Genomic DNA, 25793 nt, shown 5'->3' on the forward strand with positions numbered 1-25793 from the left:
GTGCGCGTGTGCGTGCTTGCGTGCGCGTGTGTATGTGTATATGTTCTAATGGCGCCCTCTGCTGACGGTGCACCGCACGCACAGCCACAACACAAAACTGAGCAGCGTTTGCCAGATCACATCTGGGGATTGTGACAACTGGCAAGCAGAACATTGTCCCAATTAGGGTGACAGGGCACGAGGGCATATGTTTGTGCGCACACGCGTCTATGAAAACAGAAAGGGATAGAAGGAGAGGGAGCTGGGATGAGCTGAGACAGAGGGAGGGATCAGCTGTATTGACAAATAAGAATCAGTTGTTTTTATGATGCAAAATTAGGCCTATATTCTCCAAAACACATGGCAGCCTCTGTCTTGTCATCAGATCCATCTAAATATTCAGGGATGACAAGACACTGGGGGGATCTCATTTAGGCTGAAGCCCATTATTCCATTTTGGCTTTATGTTTTTCATTGGCTTATTACTGTGTGCAGGGTGTCGGTGTGTGTGTGTGTGTGTGTGTGTGTGTGTGTGTGCGCGCGCGCGCGCTCTGTACTTACGCAACAGAGAGCTCCACTCGGTTCGCGAGGCTAGGACGAAATTAAAGCAGACATTTTTTGTATTCCATTTTTGTCTAATCCCACTCATTTCTGAAGGGATTACCGGACCAATCATGATTGAGAGGTCGCTGGCTCGCCCGACACTGCCTGGACCGGGAGCAGTGTAGGCAGTGAGTGGAGGCACAACACGAGGATCTGGAGAATTATTCAGAGATGGTATTTTGTTTCCTTTTTTTTGCGAAAATAAAATCCGGAGATGAAAGTTGATTCGTCTTGTCGCTTATGTTGGCGACCGACCTGAGGATGCGCGCTGCAATATCTGCACGGTTGGCTCAGGTTTAAGAATGGATGGCAACTTGTGCATTTGTGCACCAGAATTCGTGGTAACTTTATCATCATGGTCAACGCTTGGATTGTGTTTTAAAGGACACCATCTTCACTAAATATCCAGGTACACTGCTCATTGTCTGTTAGCCTAATTATGTAACTGAATCTTCTTAAGATTGCATTATGAAGCTACTTGTTTCATAATGTTAATGGTATTTGTTGAATTGGGCGTTTAGGAGGATATGATCCACATGACATATCATTTTAATATATGTCAGTCTCTTAAGGGTGAATAATTTATTTTTCTCTCAGCTTTTTAATTGAATATGTGACTGATTTAAACAGAAAGTTTTATTTTGTGGCACACTGTTGATTTAGTTTGACAACACACATGCATAATATTCTTTATTCGTGCAGGGGCTCAGTTGCAGGCAGCAGTTGCTTATTCTCATTCTGAAGGATTATCCTGTGCACTGCAAAGTAATCAGAGGATAAGTCAACGTGACTGAATCCACATTACATATCTCCTCACCAGGCAGATCAGATAGGAAGTAGCTGGTAACAGAGATGTAGAACAGATGTATGGTTTTGTCCACGTGAGTATAAAGATAATTTCTCTTTTTTATCTGTAGGATCTGTCTGGACTTTTCTGTGCATGACCAGCCAATGGAGGAAGAGAAGGCGGTTGATAATATCCAAGCAAAATCCAGCTCCCCTTTACCTACTGGGGTTCCCATTAACTGGGGACTCATCACTGGCCCTGTCCCTGAACCGGTGTTCCCAGCACCGTCTCTGAGCACTCAACTTCCACTTACTGAGAGTTCCGCTGTGCATGCACTGCAGACCAAGGTGAAGTCGCTCACGCAGAGAAGGACAAGAGGGAGAGATCGGGAGAAAGAACGAGAGAGGTTGGACACGGAGGTCTTAGTGAGCAGTCCGGCTGGGCAGATTTCATCTGAAGTCCTTCTCAGGCAGAGGCCCAGAGGAAAGGGTCCAGTACCTCTGCCTGCCCTCTCCTGGCGATCAGGTGCTGGGAAGACCTTGAGCAGCAGTGATGAAGAGGAGGAGGTAGAGGTGCAAGTCAGTTTTGAGATCCACAGCCCTCCAGCTGAAGCACGAGGAGAGCCGCTGCTTCAGGAGGGAGAGAAAACTGAAGATGAGAGGTCAGAGAAAAATGAGGACCGGGTCAGTTCTCTGACAGGCCAGCTTTGTGGACTTGGGGAGGGCACGAGTCTGGAGAGTCTTGTGTCTAATAACTCAAGCAGCAGTAAGGATGACCCATCCCCTCCTCCTCGTCTACCTGTGCTCTCCTGTTTTCCTGTCACCACCTCTGCTCCTGCAGCATCGTCCATTTCTTCCGCCACATCAACCAGACATTGGGCACCACCCAAGGGCTTCTGGAGAGTGGCACGCCCTGAGACACTGCTTCTAAATGGGGTTGTCCCGAACAACATACCCTCCTCTTTACCTCTGAAGGACCACAATCAGACAGAAGTATTGGCAGAGCCTCAAATGAAGTCTAAACCAGCTGAAACAGGCACCAAGAGCAATGTGGGAAGTGTGGCAGATATCACTGACGCATCCTCAGAACTCAAACTCTCGGACAGTGTGGAGAGCTACCTGGACAGGTGTGAGCAGAAGGAGACAGACGCTGGTGATGTAGCCAAAGGACTGTGCAATTCAGACAGCTGGGAGAGCGTGTCCTCTCAAAGTGGGGTGGTCTCTGCTGATGAGAAGCTGAAGGTGAAGCAGAGAGCTTATGCAAAGTTGAGGGAAAGACAACAAAACTGCAGGGAGGAGAGAGATCAGAGTAGAGAAGAAAGTGCCAGCTGTTATGGAGACACGACATGCAGAGTGGACTGTACAGGTAGGTCTCTTGAGGGATACTGCATGTATTTGAAGGGATACTTCCATCTTTGTATCATAACAATGTGGGTAGTATGTGTAAATGAACTATGGTAAACTTTCCTTCATTTTACCAGCGCCCAGATCTCTCCGACCATCTCTCAGCAGATTTTGTTCGAACTACAGATTGTACTTCCTATAAACTACTTGCTACGAAATAGGTTTATAGAGTGCACCAAGAATGGGTCCTAAAAAACGGAAATTAGTCAGTTTTTAGCACTCCCAGTTCCTTCGTCTCAAAGTTTGAATGGTGGTTAGACACCTGAAATCAGGACTGTCGTCAACACAAGCTTAAGAGACTTTTAGATTTTGTTCTACAACATAAAATAGTTCTGTAATTACCCCACATGGGAATTTTGAAGCTTTTATGTGTCTTAAAAAAGACAGTTGCTAACAAGTGGCTTAATGAGACTACAGGATGTCATCATACCAAACACAGTTTGACAGCCTCATTGTCCCACTGGCTTTTTGATTAACCTGGGTGTGAGTTGCCCACCCCCCTATTTTGCTCTCTCAAACTCATATCGAACAGTAAAACTAGGCAGTGGCGATTGAATATAAACCAAGATTCTGTAACTGTATTTCCTAGTTCTCGTCTTTAGAAACGCATTTTAGTGCACTCTTTGGCTGTAATACAAGAAATTGTGAACAGGAAGCGTGCGCCATACAGTTTCCTGTATTGTAAAAATGCAGACTGAAAATACCAAGAGCAAATGATAAAACTAAGCAGTGTTGATCAAATATAAATGAAGGCTGTGTTACCATGTTGTGTATTTCTCGCCTCAGATGTTTTCAGAGACATATTTTGTCTTACTGTTTAACTTACATTTCAAGCTGGTTTGTCACCAGCTGTATTGTTAGCTGAGGAGAAAAAGCTGCAGCTGGAGCAGCTACATGACTCACCCACCATACCTAGACAACAATACACGATCAACCCTCTTTGCTCCTTGGCCCCGAAGCGGAGGCCCCAAAGAAAATGTTGAGTTAGCGATTAGCTAGCTATGAAGTGTTAGGTTGGAACAGGGGTGGTTAAGGGTAGGGTAGGGGTAATGGTAAGGGTTTCATCTTGCTACTAATAAAGCGAATCATGTCTTCATGTATGATGGATTATAAAGTGAATTATTGCTACGTTTATGGCATATTTATTCATTACAGTGCTGTGTTGTAGCAAAGTTTAGATAACCCTTGCAATGGTGGGTTTGTCTTGTACTGGTGGTGGGCACGGTTTGTAGGAGCGTGTTGTGTACACTTCAAACAGAATGCGTCTGCAGCTATACATGTCTCAAAATACAGCCAAACTCACATTACCTCACCCACAAGCAGGAAAGTTTATTGGTCCAGTGTGGTGCAGTGCATTCTGGTAGTTGTAGGTTTTCTACATCTTGAGCAAAAGCAAATGCCATAGCACTTGTCCTCTGTTTTCACTGGCCACATTTGTATCTTTCTACTGCAGAGACAGCCCAATTTTAGCGAAATACCATCTCTCCAGCAGTGAAATACCTCTCTACTGTCAATTGTAAGAACTTTGTAAATAATAAACAGGTCTAAGGCTTGAAAAAGAAAGCTTGACTGAATGGTTTGAGAGACCAACTTGTGGCTGAGTCACAGATAAGATCCCTCCTCCTCATCTTGAGGTGGTTTTATTTATAGTTTGTTGATGTAAGGATTGTATTTCACAGAAGGTGTCTGACAAAGGGTTGCAAAGCTGTGACATCAAAGTGGCTAATTCAGCTTTCTAATACATTCTGTTGTGTGAGTTAAAAAAAATAAAGGCAAAAGCAGGCATACTGGTATATTGATATACATAAGTGTCCACGCAGGCTAAATGCAATGAAGGCTTTGCTTTATTCTTTTTACACAAGTGGTTCAGTTCTAGTTTCTGACTGCCTTGTACAGTCTAGTGAATGTTATTAAATGGTAACTGAGGCAATAAAGCTTTTTATAATGTTAAAATTTTGTCCGCTGAGAATACTTGCCAGCTTTTGTAACCATTCAAAGTTCCTTATATAAGCCTTTGTCTGTCTACCAATGACGTTGTATAGAAATGCAGTATGCAACCTGGCTGATTCCCAGAGTTGAACAGATGTCAGATGTGCAGATGTGCATGAGGGTGTTGCTATTATTAGCAGTCAGAGCGGTGGGGGGAAGTGTCCCTGCTTTTGTATTTCTGACTACGCGCTAATGGATGTCTTTGTACTCCTGTAAGGTGACAGATTATGTATTTTTCCATACAATGTATTTATGATTCTGGATGTGTCCTGTGCATGCATCTGCATGTGTCAATACCAATACAGTCAGTGCAATCCATAGGGGTAAATCCATAATGATCAAGTGATTTTTTTCCTCTTCTCTCTGGGAAATCTGCCTTTATCTGTCAGTGGTTGCGTAACCTGTGCTATTTTTTTTTTTTTGACTGACATTAAGGATCAGTCAGGGATAACCTATGAGACCGTCACTGAATCCAGTGGTATGATGGTTTATGAAAATCCTTATGATCATACAAAGACCCAATTATTTTAATACCCGCATGTCCCTGTAGGTCACATTATGAGTGATGGCTCTCTTGCCTGTGGTGTTTTCCCCCAGAGCATGAGACAGTAAAAAGGACTTGAACCCTAGATAAGAATAATCCACAATACAATATGAATTACACTAGGTTAGCTAAATGTCAGGGGAAACAGAGGACAGAAAATTCACGTTATGTATGCATAAAACCTTTTGTATTTGCCTTGATTTGTACTTTTCCTCTCTGCTTTATGACGGTCACAGGTGCACATGGGGCTTTGGACAGCTCAGACTCAGCCATCCTCGCGCAGGAACTTGAACCCTATCTGAGGTGAGCAATGCAAAGCTTCTTTATGTACTTGGCAGTGACGGTGACATACAACTCCTATGCACTATTTATATCCTCTCCTCGTGAAGTCCCCTCTTACAGCTCCACATATGGGAGTTTAGAGTCTATTTTTTTTACTGGATTGAAGCAGATATATCATAATCAAATCATACAGATATAATATATTCATAAAGTATTAAATACAGTATATTGATGAAGCCAATATTTTATGCTAATAAAATTATGAAATGAAGCTCTCATTTGCAGGTGATTTACAAACTGTGACACCTGACACTAGAGTTAAAGTCTTAAAATCTCAAGGGTGTGGGTATTGTTTAATATGGGGGGTGGGGCAGATATGAAACAGGGGTTTGGGGTTCTGGTGTTTTTATTTTATGCACCAATTTATGCCCGTTCTACATGTTGTTAATGTATTTATCTTTGTCAATGTAAAAGTCCTCTGCTACTATCATGTTTTTATTAGGGGGGGGGGGGGGGGGGGGTCAAATGCAGATGTTCTAAATATTGACAGGGACATTTGAAGCAGTCATACTTACGTAAGTGTACAGAATACATAAATACATGAGTAAGTTGAACGCATTTATGTAACTGAGCAACACCAACAACATTATTTTCAGTTTTTTTAAATCAAAGTTTGGCTCACTACTTGAATTGTTCATCTTATCCACCCTTTTCTGTTTATTGTCATTATAGAGCGCATTCTAGTCATCATCATTTTAAACTACAAAATAATAGAGTTGCATATTGGGCACCAAAACAGGCTGCTAATTATATCGTATTTGTCAGTGCTGGAACAAGTTTGCCATGACAAACTGTAATCTATTGAAACACAATATGTTCTCCTCTTGACACCCCAGGAGAGAATGAATCACACTCAGTCCATTACAAGGATAATCCACATGGCTGGTGTATCATGCTATCTTTATCACTGGGCCAGGGGATAAAGGCGAGTACAGACGATGAAGCACAATGCAGAGCAGCTTAGCTGCTGGGCATAAGGATAGTTGGAAGGATGACGTTTCTCTCTACTGCTCACTGCCAGTGCCACGCCCCAGTCTATCTATCTGATATTACATAAAACAGCTTAAGAAGATGCAGCTTGATTCACTCAATGTTAAGTCAATCTGCGGGGAATATGATGTCGCTGGATATGTCACAACACACAATAAGCTTGGCACATTTAAAGACTTCATCAAACAGATGGTGACGTGGCCTAGTCTCATTATACATTCATCTCTACTCTCCGTTTTCATCACCAAAATGATTAATTTCTTTTCTAATTTGCATCTTTCTTTTGATCTTCAGGTCACTTCTTGTAATCACTGATGAGCTCCCTCTGAGCCCGAGACACGAGCAAGCCAAGCGTCTTCTGGAGCGAGCACGACTCAAGGCTCGCTCCAATCACATTAAAGGCGATCGCCCCTGCAGACGCTCCCATTCCGATCAGAGATCCACTGTGTAAGTTGGCTACATCTACTGATGTGGGCTGCGAGCCCTTTGGCATCTTCACAAGTTAGTGTTAGAGACTGTGAATGTCCCACTTGTATCTGTGCAGTTTTGCATGCATGGGTATGAGTCAGTGGTGTGATAACAAGTTCCATTTGCTGACAGGTTAATACATTTTCTTTTTTGTGCTTTTGCCACACTGTCTATATCTTCAAAGGGATGGTTCACCTCAAAATCAAAAATACAAAGTATGTTTCCAATCCTTATGTCTTTTTCTCTGCTTTTTCCATCCTGCCCCTGGCCTGTTTTTGCAAAGCTACTGGTGCATAATAACTGAAAATAAGTTGCATCTTCAGAACCTGATGTGAAGAAGTGTTTATGTCACAAAGTGCTGAAATCCCTTTATATCAGCAGGAAGCATTCACTTGCATTGAATCCTACATCTATGACTGCACAGCAAACCCACCTGAAGCCACTTAATGTACTGTCTCATTGCAATACATCATGTCATTTGTGTATTTAATCAGAAAAAAATGTGTTCTTTTACCTAGCTGATCTGCTGCTGTGAGATGGCTGACATACAGTTTCACTTTCATGTTCATTTTTGCTTCACTTTCATAAGACACTGACTCACAAATGAGTTTAACACAAGTGTAACTCTCGTACAGACAAAAAATGTGTCTTTAAATTGTCTGAAAGATGCACTTCTGTGTTATTTCTTACAGAAAGAAGCAGCAAGTTGAGTCTCCCAGTCCAACACCAGAGCAGAAAGCTGTTCAAACCAAAGAAGATCATGCGGCTCAAACTGGATCTGGTCCCCTCCTCATCCCAAACCAAAGAAGCACTTCCCCCAGTGATCAAGGTGGTCGATCCAGACGCTATGGTTGCTCGCCCACACGGGTGCGCTTTGAGGACGAATCAGAGAAAGAAGCAGAGTCTCGGTACTTGGATAGGGTGAGGCAGCGTAGCAGGCCCGGGCAGCCAAAGTCCAAGAGTAAAGACAGCAATACGGATTCTAGCAGCAGTGGTTCAGAGAGGAGCAGAAGCCACAGAAGTGTCTCTATGCCTCCAAAGAAACAAGAAGTTGTGGGTGTCAGTGGTGAACCCACAACAGTGATTAAAGAGATAATAGTGCTGGTGAAGAAGTGTGAGGCATGTGGCTCTGTAGTCAGGGAGCCTCAGCCAGTCTCATCACCGTCAGAGCCAAAGAACACTGAGCCAAAGCAGCCTGAGGACCCACGGGAGAAAGTGGCTCCTCGCTGGGTGCCTCATAACAAGCCAGAGGCAAGCACTCGTCCTAAAGCTCCTCTAACTGTCACCTTTGCTGGAGCTTACGTGCTGGGGGAAAATAAAGAGACGAGCACAGGGTGGAAATCATCAGGGTTTGGGAAACTTAGGAGAAGGAGCAGGAAGGGTGAAAGTCGGTTGGAGTCTGGCCATGGCCCTTACGGCCCATCTTGGGCTCAGAGGCGTAACTCAAATCCCAGGAACAGGGTCAACTTGAGTAGAGCTGTTTCCTTTGCCCCAGATAGCCCCGTCGCTCTGGAGCCCCGCTTGCTGGACGGATTAAGGGAATCACCTCCCCCATCGCTGCCTATCAAGTCAGCCCTGAAGTCAAGTTCAAGAAACCGCTCTGTTGCAGGTCAGTCCACAGTTCAGTTCCAGATGACCTCAAATCAGGGAGGTGAGGGAGGACCATCTGCCCTCCTGGACTCTCCAGAGGCAAGAAGGGAGTGCGCATCGGCTTTGACCCAAGGGACCCCTGCAACAAGCAGCCAGGTGCCCTGTATCAGGCCCTCCACCCTGAGGTACTCTCCAGCCCGGCTCACCACTGACCTGCCAGCTGCTGAACTCTGGGATGCCACTCCAGATGGATCAAGTGAGTGGTCATTGGGAATGAGCATAATAATAAGCGTATAAAGTACCATTTTATTGAATACCTGAAAACTGAGACAGAACAATACACAGCAGATCAGAGCAGAATAAAACAGAACATAATAAACTAGAACAGAACATAACAGTATAGCACCATATAGAACAGAATAGGATGAAACTGAGCAGAACAGAGTAAAATGGAAGGCACAATAGATTAGAACAGAAAGAAATAGAATAGAATATAATAGAATACAGTACAACAGAAAAGAACAAACTAAATAGAATAAGATGGATTAGAATAGAAGAAGCACAAAATAGAACAGCATAGAACAGAACTAAACAAAACAGAACTGAACTGAAGAGAAAAAAATAGAATGAAACAGAACATGATAACATAGAATAGAACAGAACAGAACTGAGCAGAATAGAAAAGTGTAGAACAGAATAGCATTAAATAGAACAGACCAGAATAGAAAAGAATATAAACAGATCAAAACAGAACAGAACTAAACAGAATAGAACAGAACAGTATACAGAACTGAACTGAACAGAATATGATGACATAGAACAGACCAGACCAGAATAGAAGGCAGATTAGAGCAGAATAGAACAGACCAGTATAGAACACAGTACAAGGGAACAGAACTGAACTGAACAAAATAGAATGAAACAGACCTGAATAAAATAGAATAGAACAAAATGGAACTGAACATAATAGAACAAAATAACACAGAGTACAATATAATAGAACAGGACACAATAGATCAAACAGAGTAGAATAAAGTAGAACATTTCAGAGTGAGTCTTTGACATCCACTCAGCACGTCCCTCTCCACCAGCAGGTCTGAGTGACCCTGGTTCTGGTCTTGAGTGTCGCCCCGCTCTGCGTGGCCTGGCCATGTCTCGGGCCGAGGACCTCAGAGCAGAGCTGCTGAGAGCAGAACACCTGAAAGCTGAGGCCTTATGGGAGGAAAACTCTGACGGCTCCAGGTAAGCCAAGATAACAACACTCTTGTCGTGGCTTAGATAATAAATCCTTTGCCCCCACCATGCTGTTCCCAAAACGGCCTGAGCGTGCCAGACTGGTCACAGTTAGGAGATTAAAACCCTGACCTACAGGATGTTGTTATGAAAAATATTCTGTGAACATCAAGACAATCCTGCCCTCTTCTGGTTATAAAAGCCTTTACTTGTTGAGGACATTTGTAGCAGAACTATAACAAGCAAAATAGTTATTAATTTACCAATCCATGGCTTGTTGGGGAGTTTAGTTGGGGATGTAATTGTGTCTTAATACATTTTGAGTTTATATTATTGTCAACTGAAACAAATTTTCCTTTTACAGAAAGCTGGATGGACGGCCAAAGCTCTTCCTGCGTCGCTTCTTTTCCTCTATTGGTCTGAACAGTGTTGGTAGACTAGTGAAAGGAGGCCGCTCCAGCAGCATGGAGCACCTCAGTATCCCCACAGCCCCACGGCCCAGCTCTGCATCCCCGAGCCCCACACGCAGACCCCAGCCCACCATCCGCATGCAGAGGACACCCTCACTGCAAACCCTGCACACGGTGAGCAACATTTTTCATGCTGCGCTGCTCTGCCATTGTCTTTTGTTTAATTTCTCCACCTCAAATAGATGTGATTTTTACCTCAGAAAGGAAGGCCGTAGGGAGGAAACATCTTATTTACATGTCTTTAAACTTCCCGTTTTGCTTTGATGTACCTTTCACTACTTACTTGCCACAGTGGACCAACTGAAGCTTTGAAGTATTACCATCCTTTCTGTCTGACACTGGGAGTGCAAATAATGCATTCCAGGTTGTCTGTGTTTCCTTCCACTTCCTGCAGTAGCCATCCTTCTTGTCCTCTTGGCAGCTGCACTAGTACACTAAACACAACTTCCTGTTCCAGCCAATCACAGCCTCTATTTGCATAATGTGTACGTGTGTGTGGTGCCAAAGTCACACTTGTTAGTTTTAGAGGGGTGTTAGCGCCAGAAAGTTAACGGTTCCAAAAGCCGATCTGGTGAATTTTGCCAACATGAGAGACACCATTTCTTACAGTGCCGTTTATTTGCCACTAGGTGCTGCCACTGGCCCAACTGCGCAAAGCCTCCTCTGTGCAGAGTTTAGAGAGGAGAACAGAGCGTTCAACAATACTGGGAGAGGTGCAGATACCGTACGGCCTGGCGCCCAGGTAGGTGGGAAAGAAAAATAAAGTAGAGAGGAAGACAGAGAGGAAGAAGAAACATGTATTAAACCACATCATACACTGCAGTGCTTTATTGGTTTTACAATGACTAAAGCCAGAGGTGTCATTTACACCCAGAGTGTTTTTTTTTAATAGACACTTTTGCCCCCATCACTTTTAAAAAGCATAATCGTTATCTATAGCTTGCATGACGATAAGAAAACATACAATGCAGTGTAATTATAGAAGAAACAAATGTGCATTCTCCAAAAAAGTTAAAAAAAAAAACAAAACTACCCTACTGATTGAAATGACTAAAAAATGACCCCAAAACGTGCATGTACTGATCAGTAACTTAAACAAATCTTGACACGGTCTCTTCTTGTCCAAGTTTCCATTTTCTCCCTGTGAACATGACAACATATATGAGCGATTAAAGTCCAGGATTTTATAAATTAATTCAAATGAATTGACGTATCACTGATGTGAATAGATGCCACATTCAGATCATGCCTACATGTGTGTTGACTCAACAGAGATAACATGAAAGGAGAATTTTTGTTTCTCTTCACATAATAAAGACATTTCCGTCATGAACTGTTGCATAAAAATTCTCTACAGTGCAGGAAATTACATGTTTGACACATAAAATTTCATGGGGGAGGACACCAGACCCCTCCTTCATATTTGAAACCAAACCCTTGCCCTTGACTAGAGCTGATTCTCTGCTCTTTCTGTTACAGCCCCGACAGCCCTCAGCTGGAGCTTCACCGGGCCCTGAGTGTCGAGGATGTCCTCCCCTCCAGAATTGCGCGTCCAGTAGGCCGGGTCACCCAGGCTTTCCCCGATGGGACCCTCCTCCTGGAGCTCGTCAGACCCCCAAACGGTCCCTTTGGTTTCGTCATCTCAAGGGGCAAAGGCAGACCAGACACAGGTACATTTTTTTAATTCACACCATCTTTGCGCTGCGTTAAAGGGACAGTTCAACCCCAAATCAAAAATACATATTTTGCCTCTCACTTGTAGTACTATTTATCAGTCTAGATTGTTTTGGTGTGAGTTGCAGAGTGTTGGAGATATCAGCTGTAGAGATGTCTGCCTTCTCTTGAATATAATGGAACTAGATGGCACTCAGCTTGTGGTGCTCAAAGTGGCACAAAATACATTTGAACAACAACAACAACATCAACAGCAATGTCTCTTTCCAGAAATCATGATAATCCACAGACCTTGTCGTGAGCAGTTTCACGTAGGAACTACTTTCTTTCTACCAAACTACACCTACCAACTCTATCACTGCGCAGAAGGAAGCATGCATCTACTGCTAGCTCACCTAGCATCACTGAGCTAGCTAACGTTACAGTTCAGCCGAGGAGGATGCCATCAGTGTTCACATCTTGTGCGGTCAGGAGTGCGAACCTCTCATCCACGAGTAGATGCATGCATCCTTCTGCGTTGTGATACAGAGTTTTTCAAATATATATTTTTGGCACTTCGAGCACCACAAACCGAGTGCCATGTAGTTCCATTATATAGGGGAGAAGTCAGACATCTTGACAGCCGATATCTCCAACACTCAGCAACTCACACCAAAACAATCTAGACTGATAAATACCACCATAAGTAAGAGGAAAATGATGTAGTTTTGATTTTGGGGTGAACTGTTCCTTTAAATATAGAGCTTGGCTTTGCATTTATTTCATTTTGGTGGTTACTTTCTTTTGGCTGACTGCGAGGCTGTTCTTCAATGACATGTTCTTCTTGAAAATAAAACAGAATAAAGAGAGGAGAGAGAAGAAAAATAGAGTAGAATTGAACTGACATTTTTAGATTTGGCTTTACTCTGAAAAGCAAGAAGCTAAAAATGTGTAATCAATGAAACATATTCAGATACAGTACAAATACGTTAAATCACAGATGCATTTAGCAGGAATTCAATGACAAGTTCATTTGGTAAAATGTGTAAAAATGACTTTACTCGTGCTATTTTATGTATATTTATATATCTGTTATATGGTTCCTCTTTTCTTCTTCTATTAAAATTCTACTTCCCCTCTCCATCCTTACACCTCCAACCTTTCCTTCATCTTTATTTCATCTGTCTTCCGTCTTCCCCTCCAACTGTTTTGCTCCCAGGTGTGTATGTAGAGAAGGTGGGTGACGGTGGCCCTGAAGGCCCTTACACAGGTCTCCTTGGCATCGGTGATGAAATTCTGCAGGTGAACGGAGAGGCAGTGGCTGGACTCAGTCTGGACCATGTGACGCGGCTCATGACCCGGGAGAGCACCGCTTCCCTTCGGATCATGCCGGCCCGACGCAACCAGCGCTGACTGGGAGGATAGGCATGGCACAGAGCCATTTCTCCTGCAGCCATGGCGTCTGATTCACCACTGCAAACACTGCTGATGGACTGTAACCCATGGTAGATAGTCAGAGTGTATCTCAGTGCAGTTTTACATTTCAAAATAGCTACATGGGATTTCAGGGTTAGAGGTTCATTAGTGTAAACTATTGTTATACAATACAACACTGCAGGGGACTTGATTACAATGACAAATCAATGAAGTGACCAAATGACAAAACCAAATATATCCAGTAGTAAACAGGACTGTGGTGGCAAGAAACTGGTTTTCAGAGTATATATTGTGATACTAATAAAACAGTTCAGACTATAAATACTGATTCAGATCCAGCACAACTTGTTTATACATATATGTTTTTTTAAATTGTCAGACATAGTTGAACAGAGATAATTTCATTCACAAAGTCTTAAACTCTCCAAAATAAAAGCAATAGGGTAACTGCATTTATTAGTATTTGTGACAATAAAAAACAAAACTTTAGCACCGCTGCTTTTCTCATGTTCAAAATGTGATTTATTTGCCACCCTAAATGCGTAGTGAGTAGAACCATATTTTGTCACAGGTTTAAAATTTCCCCATTACTCTTATTGATTATTTCAGATGATTAACTTGTGGAAGGATGTGCCACAAATGTAATCCCATGACATCTTCAAACTAAAGAGCTTTTTATTTAATTAAAATAAAAGAAAGAATGAATGAAACCTTTATTCTCCCAAGAGGAATTTGCTTTGCACAAATGAGCATACAAGGGTATCAAAAACACATCATCAACAACACAAAACATAGAAACAAGCATCACAGAAAAGCATCCTCACTGGGAAACTGATGAAGGACACAAGGTTAAAGCAAGAAAGAAATTAAAGGTGCCCTCCGATGGATTGCAACTACAAATTCTGCATAAATATAAAAGCAATTATTTCTCTGTCACTCCCTCTCTTTGTTTTTTAACAGATCATATTTCCCTGGGGCTCTGCCGGAGCCCTTCATTTCACGTGTGCTGTATCACCTATTGCTTCAGGAAATTGATACTTGTTCGCTTATAAATAAAGTTGTTTTATTTTGCCAAACTTTTGTAAGACATTTATTAATTATGCCACACAAAAGACACTTACAGTTACATCACATGGTGTTAAATTCGTGTTCAAACTCAGAGTACAACTTTAAATCTTATGACCTGTTTACTAAATTTGGCAGCAAAATGCATAATCAGGCTCAATTAAATCAATTAGACTTATTGATTTGCAAATTTCAGATCATTAATTTGGCCATGCTGAGAGCTTGTTACCAACAAAAATAATGGCTCAGTTGAGCAAGGCCGTAGCCATGGAGTCAACACTGGGGGGACCAAATCCACCCCCTGGCAATAATTTATCACTGTGGTTTATAAACTGCTTGTGCCCAAGAGACACCAAAGGGCCAAAATTTCAAGGCACACCTGTATTTATATCTGTGCATAATAACCTCTATAATGTGTGTTATCACTCTTATCATGACATAGATTTTAATTTTTATTGACTGATATCAAATAACAATTGATAACCCACTATTACTCATGAAATATGTATTAACAAAATGATTCAAGAATTAATTTTAAATGTTTTAAAATGACATCAAAGCACCAATAACACATCCATTTAAACAGGAAATAATATAAAATAATGTAAAAAAATGTGATGTGTCACACACACATGGAATGGCGACAAATAGGTTCCCCGTGAATGTTTTTTTAATTAAATTATATTACATTTTTTAGGTAGAGTTTGCCTCTGTATTAGGAAATGAGTGCATACAACATGCTGATACAGTCAATTAAAAAATCCTTCATAACTTTCTGTATAGGTCCAGTTGAATAGTGCAGTAACAATGTGTGGTTATTACAAAATCCCACAGCACACCTGGATTGGCATCACACCATTTGAGAACCAATGATTTATCATATTACATTTATTATATGCATATGCACCTGTACACTATATGAAGTGACTATTGAAAAGATAACCATTCACAAAATGATCATTTTCATGTCACGATCAACAATGATATAGTCTAAGTAACAGGAATATTGCAGTCACGTTTTTCTAAAACTTTTTAATACATTTTAAAGTAATGAAACAGAGAGACAGTACAGTGTTTGACATTGATTGCACCCACAACAGTGGAGCAATGGCTTCTCCTGAGGTACAGCAACACCTCACAGAACTGCAGTACCCCATAGAACCAGTAGTAATATTGGCAATTTGTTATTTATTTATTTTTCATTTGATAGGGACGGTGCAATTTAACATACTTCCAATACAGAGTGAGACTGATGTGTTGCACAGAGTTTATAGCTATTTATATGATCAGCTCTTGTCCCTAGTTGGGCTTTTACACATCGACTTAAAATGTTATTAAAAATATACAGTTTAAAACATCATACAACCACAATACACTATAAATATGGAAGGCACAATAAAATACATAAACCAAAATCCACACACTACGATACACATACCACTATACAGGTTAGCTTTATCTATTTATTGAGAGGGGGGACACTTTGAGTATATTTTAATATCTGGGATGATGTGTCCCCCCTAATATATTTTGCAATTACTGCCTCGCAATCTTGGTTTCCTTAAAAAATGCTGACCAAAAAGTTTAGAGGGGATTATGTCAGAGTGTTGAGGAGCACCGGATGCAGGATGATGGTCGTGACTGCTGCTTCAACAGGTTTGTTTAAAGGTCGTGACTAATTGTTTTGTTTTAACATTAGGGCTTAAAAAACACAAAACGTGATAAGCATTAAGACTTCCCACATTTTACATCCATGTGTTTCCCTAATGACGCAGCCTGGGCTCTGCATTTTGCCACGTCACGAGTTTATTTGACTAAATAGGCCTATATGCAATTGGCCTGTTTAAATTCATAAATGTGTCTGACTAAAGAAGAGGGAGGAAAAAAAAGAGTGTGGAAAATCCGTTATTAGGATGTACCTGCTACCATTCAGGCTGTCCTGAATGTGCTCTGATAGCGTGCTGCTCTTTTATCTGATGCGACCAGGAGCCGATACGCTTTTATCTCCCCCAGCCATGAGTCCCCATGGGCCCCGAGGAACCGCCGTCCAAGGCCCCCCGACACACACAATGACATGCAACAGCACCTTTAATTATTTATTTATTGCTTAATTGATAAAGAATTGTGTCCCATTCGATTAAGGCATCGTTATCATAATTATACCCTCGTCATTTTTTAGCAATCTTTTAGTGTATCAGTCGCACATCCAGCCTCAAGGCGCAGAAATGGATATGGATTAATGGATATACTCTTTTTAGGATAAAATAAAAAAAAAGGGACAACCCTCTGCTATATCAGTTATCTCATTGCAGGATAAATTGGCTTAGCAAAAAAAAAACCTTTGTTGGAAATATAAATAGGTCAACAGCTTAACCTGAGCTTTTGTTTCTTTCATTAGAGAGAGAGAGAAAAAAAATTAAAACACCTCCACTATAGGCTAGCTCAGGCTACAGTACGTTGTTACAGGCCGTTGCGCTGTGCCTGTTTGCTTTTTTTTATGCTTTGCCCTCCACAAGCCTATATAGCCCACGACAGCCAAATAATAATGAATCATTTCATAAATAATGGGTTTAGAGGCTTATCGGGAATGAAGAGGCCGCTGCCGTGCGCTTATCTCACCCGGCCACATTGCGGCCTGTGTTCCGCTCCCCATACTGAGGGAGCGCACTGGATGCGGCGAGGAATAACTCAGCTACACACACACGCACACGCACACACACACACACACTGCTCCACAACTGGCAGGGAAAAAAAAGAAAAACCTCAGACATGGATGACCCACTCACAAAATGGCTCCACTTACACAGTAACATCAACAACACGGCAGGAACGGTAAGTGCAAAAAATACACCTCTTTATTTAAACCGCCGCACTCGTTGTTCCTAACGGCTGTAATTGGATTGCTGTCGTCTGAATTTTACTGGTGTGATGTGCGAAATATTTAGCCTACATTTTCAGCTATTGTCCGATCGGATGGTTGAGACTGTAACGGGATGTAATAACGGATGCGAGGCCTATTGGAGAATTCCCAGGAATAAAAGTGCGCTTTTCTTATTCTCGCGTCTTTTGTTCGTTTATAATAATATTATTCGAGTTAATTAAGCCACTGAAACGCCTAACACTGGTGTGTAGGGTGTTCAATATGACAAGGCTTTGATGTGCGGCTCTAACAACAACAGCATTATGGCCTATAGCCTCTAATACACCGCCATAAAACAAAAAAATGACACCACCTACTCTGACATCTGTGGCTGTGGAAATGATCAGGTCCAAGTGATTTTGAAGGTTATTTCTGGATTTGATGAAGGCAGAAAAAAGGAGGGATTTTATTTCGACGAAGAGGCTCTCTCTGGCATGCTCAGTCTCTATAAGACGATCATTTCACCTCTAAATAAAAAGCAGCCGAAATCTTATTTTCATGTACTCGAATTTGACTTTATGAATAGCTCAAACGTGGGTTTAAATACGTTTAGATATGAGCTGGACGTTTTAAACTGAACTGAAGGCCAAGCTTTAGATAAGAGATTCATAGAAAGGACAAAAAACATGCAATGCAGAAACCACAAGATAAAGCTCATATCACTGGCTCCAAATTCATGGTAAAAATGTTTAACTGGGGCAAATTCATAAATACAGACTATATGAGGAATGTATCAAAACTTCATAAAAAGCTCTCAAACCTTCATCAGCTCACAAAATTATACAATCCTCGAGTATTAAAACACATTTAAATTGTCATAAAGCATTAGTGTTATCATCCCTTGTGGCAAAATATTATTTTTTCCTTCATTTTTTTTAAAATAATGAACAAAAATGTATAATTAAGAAAAATAATCTGGCCGGTAAAATAGCCTATTAATCGTCTTTTTTCCACAATATTTGATTAGCTAGAAATGTCAGCTCTGTAATTCATAATAATAATTCTAATAATGATAATAGTAAAAACATTTACTCATAATTTTAATGCCAATAATTATAATGCACCAGGCTTTCATGGGAAGTAAAAGCTTGGTTATTTATTTGTTATATAAAAATGTCACATGTTGCCCTGATCAATAAGTTAATCGAGGAAAATCTTATTCAGGACGTAGTGGACTCGAGCGAGTGGTGACGGTATAAAAATGATGGAAAAACGGCAGCCGGAGCTTCGTCCTGGAAGTCCTGACGCAGAGTCCGGTCCTGGAAAGCGGGAGGACTCCTCCATCATCTCCAGACTGAACGGATGCAAGGAGGAAGAGGAGCCGAGGAGAGAGGAGGGGGAGAAGGAGAGGGGAGGGAGCTTCAAGGGGGTTGAGGAGACGGATGACGTTCCTCTGCAGAACTCGAGCAACGGGACCAGCATCAGCATCATCATCAACGGCGTTGCCAAGGAAACTGCCTCTCACAACGCCCTTGACCTGAAAAGGGAAGTGCCGGTGATCGAGCTCTCCAGGAGGGACGCTATAAAAGCGGTGGAGCAGAGGACTGAAAGCCATTTGGTGCCGATCACGGAACTTCGCAGACCTCCACCGCTGCCGCTGCCGCCGCCGCAACGAGACGACGCTCGAATGGTCCAACTGAGCCCAAACGCGTTTCCTGTCCCGGCCCGGGCGATGCTCTACAACCTGGCGCAGCCTCTCGCCGCCATCAACAGGTAAAGGTGGAGGGAGAAAAGGGAAATGAATAACAGGCCAGTTTCATGAATGCACGTTTTCATTTGATGAGTGTTTGCCATAAGTTTAATGGCTGGATGTCACCCTGTTACAGTGAGGCCCTGCAGACACAGGCTACTGGAGTATGAAAAGATGCTTGTAGTGTATACATTATATTGACATTATTGAGCATGTGTGTGCATGTGTGACAGAAAGAACTGGCCTATAAATGTGTGTGTGTTTGTGTGTGTGCTCCTGGTGCAAGGGGTAAGCAGGGGGTGTTGAGGGTTATATGCAATGAAGGAGATGATGTATGCTGAAATTCATGTTTTCTCATATACCTGTGCACCTTTTGTCTGCTTTCTGTTGCTGTAGTCTCGGAGGGGAGTCGGAGCAGTACAGCATGTATCCCAGCAACAGGGTAAAGCGCCGCCCGGCGCCTTATGAGGTTGAACTCGACGAGGGTAGGCGCATTTTAGATCTTTATAAGTATGGTAAGACGCACTTCTGCTGTGTCCTCCTTCTGCCAATATAGTCCCCTAAACGTCCCCTCCTCATCTCCATTGTCGTTCATCCACTGACATGGATCTATACTGTACCTAATCTGAGTGTTGCAGAAGATGCCTCGCAAAAATAAGTGTTTAACCCACTGGAATAAATATCAAATCATAATTCATGTCATAAATGAACGCTGCTAATCTGAATGTCAAATATATGTACCTGCATGCCATTAAAGTAAGCTCTGTCAGGCGGATTTGGGGTTTATTTCATTTGAAACATCCTTTCCATCGCTGCCCACTCACTGCCATATACAGGGGTGGAGGATGGGGGTGCTGCTGCCTCCATGCCAAGGTTTTACTGCAGAGTGGGCTGAAGGATTAAGATAGACTGGGTGTGTTCCAAGGGCGACAATAGCCTGGAAGACACCATTGTTGAGGGCGGGAGGATGTGACTACCTGCAGCGGGGCATTTTATCATACCTAAATAAATAAAAAGTACACAGAATATGGAGCAGGGAGCACACAGTCCCCTCAACACTCTTTCCTGAGGTTTGGCGTGTCAAACCATCCATTTCTCTTGTGTCACATTTGCATTTCGCACACAGCTTTTTGTACTATATTTTGCAAGCCTCTAGCTTCTTCTCCATCATCTAAAAATCCATGGTTGTAGGGAGGACAATTTTGCAGCTTAATTTCTTAGGATAAATAAACTTGCTTGTTTTCCCGGCAAACTATTTTTTTTCTCAAAATCAATGTGCATGTGTTCTCCTGCGGCTAATTCTTCCATTTTTATTACTGCACATGTTGCTTTACCCTTTTACAGTCAGCATTACCTGTTGTGTGTTATTTGAGTTATCCTATCAATACCTCCTCTTCTCATGTCTGCCTCTCTCCCTCCCTGTTCCTCTCCTAGCTGGCCAGCCAAAGATTGTGCGCCGTATCTTCACTAACAGTCGTGAACGTTGGCGGCAGCAGAATGTAAACGGGGCATTTGCCGAGCTACGCAAACTCATCCCCACTCACCCCCCAGACAAGAAGCTGAGCAAGAATGAGATTCTGCGGCTCGCTATGAAGTACATCAGCTTCCTCTCCAACCTCCTCGAGGACCAGGATGGAGGGAGGAATGTTGGCAGCACAACTGATGGGGAAACAGGGCTGCTGGTTGGGGTCGGGGCCCACGAGGGGGGCCCTCAGGGTGGACCACATCAGGACACAGTGGTGGGCTTGGCCAGGGACGACCTTCTGGAGACAATGTCTCCAGGCTCCAGTTGTGGAAGCCTGCCTGATGGCGATGGCGAGGGCAGTCCTGAGAGCTTTATGGAGGAGCAGGACTCACCTCCAGCTCCAAGGACTCTAACGGCTTCACGTGGGCCCCCGCTGCATCTAGCTGCCCGGGAGCTGAGGCGCAATGGCCGCTCTTTAGATGGCTCCAGTCGCCGATGATGCTGATGCCAACAGACCACGGACACAAAACCTGAGACTGAAAGAAAACAGTGAGAGGGACTAAGAAAGAGATGGATATGCTCAGGACCTGTTAGCTTTGAGTCGTCAGTGTAGGAAAGAGAATCAAACTCCACGTAGTGAGAAAGTGGAGTGCGTTCCCGTCTCCACGCTACACCTGAGGCAGCACTGATGAATAGCTTGCTTTGATTGGTGATGGGTTGAATTCAATCCAACAAAAGACTTGTAAATTCTGCATGTCTCATGTCTTTGACTGACCTGCGGAGTATAACTTTGAGTGTTCTGAAAGTCCAAAGACAGGATAATCTAAAATAAAATAAAAAACACACAAAAAACAAAGAACGAAAAAGCAAACAAAACAAAACCAAACAAAAGATCAATCAAGAAACAAGTAAAGATTTTTAACGTGTAATATTGAAGTTTGGACCAATGCTTCACCACCACTGCTCACAGATACGGTGCAGCCAGAGTAGATCCGATGTGCTTGCATTGTGCTGCGAGTAACTGGCTCTTAAACATCAATGAGATTTATGCCCAACAAATTTAATGTGTTAGAATAATGACACAAAAGTAAGTTTGCCTCAGTTGGAGGCTGTAAATGAACCAACTAGACTCTATTGTACCCATGCAGTTAACGTATGTATTGTAAATAGCATTATATTTCCACTGCACAATGTAACAACAGTGACTCGAGTTCAAGTCATGTGGTTTAAGATGTACTGTAGTGTGTTAGTCAATGGGTTTACTAGCAAAATGGTCTTTTGGGAGACGAGAAAAGAGGAGAGGGGACGAGATGAACTCAAAATGTAACGCAAGCGACTGAACGTGGTGCATCAAATGTGGTACCATTTACTTCTGTTACACGTTGGTGGTGAGAAAACGACACCAAATACGAGAACAGACAGTTAAACAATTTCACTGCCTGGGATGAATCTATCTATTTGAATTTGCTGTGGAGGTACAAGACATGCAGTGTTTCTTATAGTGTACAAAATATGAGTCATATGATATCATGAAAATGACTCATGCAGTCCTTTTGATATGAATGTTTCAATGTTTTTTTTTTAAACTGTAATGCAGTTGTAGTTTAGTAAGGTACACAAATAAATCCCTTCATTGCCGCATTTCACATAAACGTACACACACACATGCACGGCACTCACATAGCACACACACCACACACAGTGTTAATATCATAACAACACCAGCAGTTTTCTGATTAATACAGTTAAGTATTGCTCACTGTTGTTGCTATTCTGCTTTTTCAGCAGGACCTAGTAGCCGATATTGGTACCTTTGGTTAACTATGGTATTTTATGAATTGCAGTAAAGGGACATTGTACGTTTGGTAATGACATATTTGTTGTATGATAGCTGTATCTATAAATATATCCAATGTTAAATTGATGAATTTTATACAAAACCCCTGAATAAAACACGCAGAGGAAAAGCCTTGTATTTGATCTCACTCAAGCACGTTGTGGGTCTTTAGTTGAATTAATTTATATTAAACTGATCTCAGTTCAGTTCAATATAAATCAGTAAAACAGTTCAAGTCAAGGTTGTGGCCATGGAATTAACAGTGAGGGGGACTAAATCCGCTTGTGGCTCCCCCTTTCCTTCAAAAAATATTTCAAAATTTTAAAACTCAGCTCCTATTTTGGTATTATTTATCATAAGCAAGTACAGCTATCAAGTACACTATATGATGATGCAATAAATTGAATCTACTACAGTCCACATGAAGGAATGACACTTTACCAGACTTAACACAGTCAAATAACAATACAAATATATGACATTAATGTTAAACGAACACACCTGTTCGCACCATTGTTGGTCGCTGGGTGAATGTGTGACTTATTAACTGCAGGTAACTTACCTACAATAGCTTACATGAGTGATGGTTGATTGATTAGCATTGATTAACTGGCCAAATTCCACTCCATGTAATTACTGACGCTTTTTTTGGCAAAACATTATTGATTTCCACAATTACAGCTCCAGTGCAAAATCACATATTGATTTTGATGTCACCTGTTCATGCATAACCTAACTGAAATACAGTGTTATTGCATGGTGTTACAGTCAGTTTCCAGTCAACAGCTGATAGGAACATTAACAGATCCTAACTTTATGCAAAGCTAGCAAGTGCAATGAACTCAGAAAGTTCACTAGCTAATGTATGCTAGCTAGCTAACGCTCTGAAAGGAGTTTAACATAACACTCAGAGAAGATGGCAATAAAAAAAAATCTCATTTTCCTAACACTTCACAAAAACTCAATCAGCTGTGATATAGCCTTTTAATCAATATATTCAGGGGGACATTTTAAGAATATTTGAATATAGTCAATTCAATTCAGTTCTGTCATGGTACAAGAAACTGAACATATACAATATTTGCCACATTTCATCACACATGACTATCTTTAACACAGTTACCTGTAATCACATAACCTAATCGAAAGTTCTATAGGCAGGCAGTGGCATAACACACCATGCAACTGTTTCACACCTTATCTGTACAGAGTGTATAGCTGAAACCACAACCTCCTCCTGAAACTCCCCCCAATGGATGCTGGAATCCTCACTTCCTCCCAACAAGTGACAACTTCCTGTAGAGGTTAACGTGGCTCGGTGACCTGCAGGATATCCTGCCATTGTGAAAGTGGTTTTGACAGCCTCCGCTGCACTCGTTTTCACGCTGTTGTGTCTGTACACATTGTGAAACCGCCGCGCTGGTCGAGACTCCCACCGCCCCTGAAAGTTATTCACTTACGCAATCGAAAAGTTATGTTCACAAACCCGCGGCCATTAATAAGAAATTAGCTGTTGCTTTGCCAGTGCTACTTTTCTGAAGTCTGCTTCCCTATATTCCGTAACTCCACACAGCAGATGTTGCTGCCACTACAACCGCATCATCTCTTAGACATTTCTAAAAACTAAAATTGCTTCCAGAGAGCATCAGAGACATCCAGGTGTTTGGGGACCTCTCCTGTGCTCTGCTCTGGCTGTGCAAGGACTCCACTGAGGGGCCCTCTGGGTTAATGCCTGCCAAACATTTACCTGCTTTAGTGTTCCTGACTCTCCAAAAACACACAGACTCACAAAAAGAGAGGGATACAGGGAGTGTATATGAGGGATCGAAAGGGAGGGGATGAGAGGAGGCTTGTGCCTGCGCGTGTGTGTGTATGTATATGTTTGTGAGATCAGGCTTGTGTGAGTGTGGATGTGCTCGCTCTGCATAGATCTGTGTGTGAGGGAGCTGGTGTGTGTGTGTGTGTTTATCAGCTCGGTGCAGATGGGTGGCAGAGTGGCTCTTGCAGCCAAATGATTCAGTATGCTAATGAGTTGTTATCTGTGGTGCTGCAGGAACAATATACTGTCTTTCTCACAGTGGGAATCCAGCCTGCTGGGAGCAGATTACACTGCACACACCGCCAAGGTAGTTATTTATATTTTCACACAGAGTAGTAGAAAATACATAAATGCACACACATACACACATCCACAGATAGGCCTATAAACAAACAAGCAAAATAACATTTTAACACACACACACACAGACACACACAGACACACACACCACCATCACCACCAACAGCAGCATAAATAAGGTGGAAATTTGAGGTAAATTTATGTCCTTCACCAGTAGATGGAGACGTCATTCTAGGCTTTCCTCTTTAACAGGTTTTAGTGTTCTGTTTCCAGTGGTGTAGTGGAGGGTATGCACAGGTATACCGGGTATACCCTCCTCTTTTTTTGGCTGTTTACAGTACTCACAGTCAAAAAGCCATTGGAATACGTAGCAGAGTATACCCACTTCCTCCATGGTAACCTATCCATCTACTTGGTAGCACACAGGCCTCATCGACTAATGTTTCTGTTCAGCATTCTTCATAAAGTATCAAATATGTCCCAGTATCGATTTTTCCAATTAACAAAGCCTCTCCAGTTAAGAGATATTTTTAGCTAAAAGGAACAGTGTGTAAGATTTAGGGGGATTTCGTGGCATCTAGCAGTGAGGACTGCAGATTGAAACCAGTTGAAACTCCCAAGCTGAAACTTATAATTCCCTCAGTGCTCATTGTTCAGGTTTTTACCAGGAGCTTGATTATTTGCAGAGGTCTAAAACCATCAAAAACACTAAATAAAGCAGGTTCACATTACACATCAGTGTAGCCCAACACCTGCTACTGTGTGCTCACCTTTTTCCCTGATAACTTAAGGTCCAGATGTTCAGGACTCCAGTATATATAAACTTTGGCACAGCTATACACAGCTTTGATGGGAGAAGGGCAAGAATACTTCAACAATATCAAAATGTGTCCGATATAGAATAATTCAAATGAAAGTTTTGCACAGGGCATACTGTATATTACCCCAGTAAAATGTAATGAAATGGATGAGATGATCCCAGACAAATGTTGGCATGGTTGCGGTAAACAAGGTACCCTAAACAGATGCCCTTAGAAATCTGTCAGGTTGTTATTCCTAAATGTCCTATTCTGTGTTTACTAGGAGACAAACTAGATAGGTAAGCTGCAATGAAAATGAGAGGGTTGTCTCACTGCTAAACGGAGGATTGTTTTAAATTGAAAGAGTAGAACTCCAAACTGTTTAAACCTAAACAGTAGACAGTAGGTT

The 25793-nt window shown here is 42.1% G+C and overlaps 2 protein-coding genes across 3 annotated transcripts; both read left to right on the forward strand.

The window, feature by feature from the left end:
* Positions 1-531: 531 nt before the first annotated feature.
* LOC117272347 (uncharacterized) lies at positions 532-14564 on the forward strand. Its single transcript, XM_033651227.2, has 10 exons — positions 532-991; positions 1500-2734; positions 5542-5608; positions 6932-7084; positions 7798-8951; positions 9790-9937; positions 10293-10512; positions 11028-11140; positions 11878-12068; positions 13271-14564. Exons 2-10 carry the CDS (start codon positions 1534-1536, stop codon positions 13462-13464), a joined length of 3441 nt encoding a protein of 1146 aa, XP_033507118.2. The 5' UTR covers positions 532-991; positions 1500-1533; the 3' UTR covers positions 13465-14564.
* A 2624-nt stretch (positions 14565-17188) lies between these two features.
* tal1 (T-cell acute lymphocytic leukemia 1) lies at positions 17189-22595 on the forward strand. 2 transcript variants are annotated; one of them, XM_033651236.2, is made up of 4 exons: positions 17189-17385; positions 18638-19186; positions 19560-19678; positions 20598-22595. In XM_033651236.2, exons 2-4 carry the CDS (start codon positions 18675-18677, stop codon positions 21125-21127), a joined length of 1161 nt encoding a protein of 386 aa, XP_033507127.1. In that variant the 5' UTR covers positions 17189-17385; positions 18638-18674; the 3' UTR covers positions 21128-22595. The 2 variants fall into 2 exon arrangements, with proteins under 2 accessions (XP_033507127.1, XP_078029448.1); XM_078173322.1 differs by having other exon boundaries at positions 17199-17385; positions 19560-19648.
* Positions 22596-25793: the final 3198 nt, after the last annotated feature.

The sequence above is a fragment of the Epinephelus lanceolatus genome, chromosome 12, assembly GCF_041903045.1.
Source record: "Epinephelus lanceolatus isolate andai-2023 chromosome 12, ASM4190304v1, whole genome shotgun sequence".
Classification (NCBI taxonomy): Eukaryota; Metazoa; Chordata; class Actinopteri; order Perciformes; family Serranidae; genus Epinephelus; species Epinephelus lanceolatus.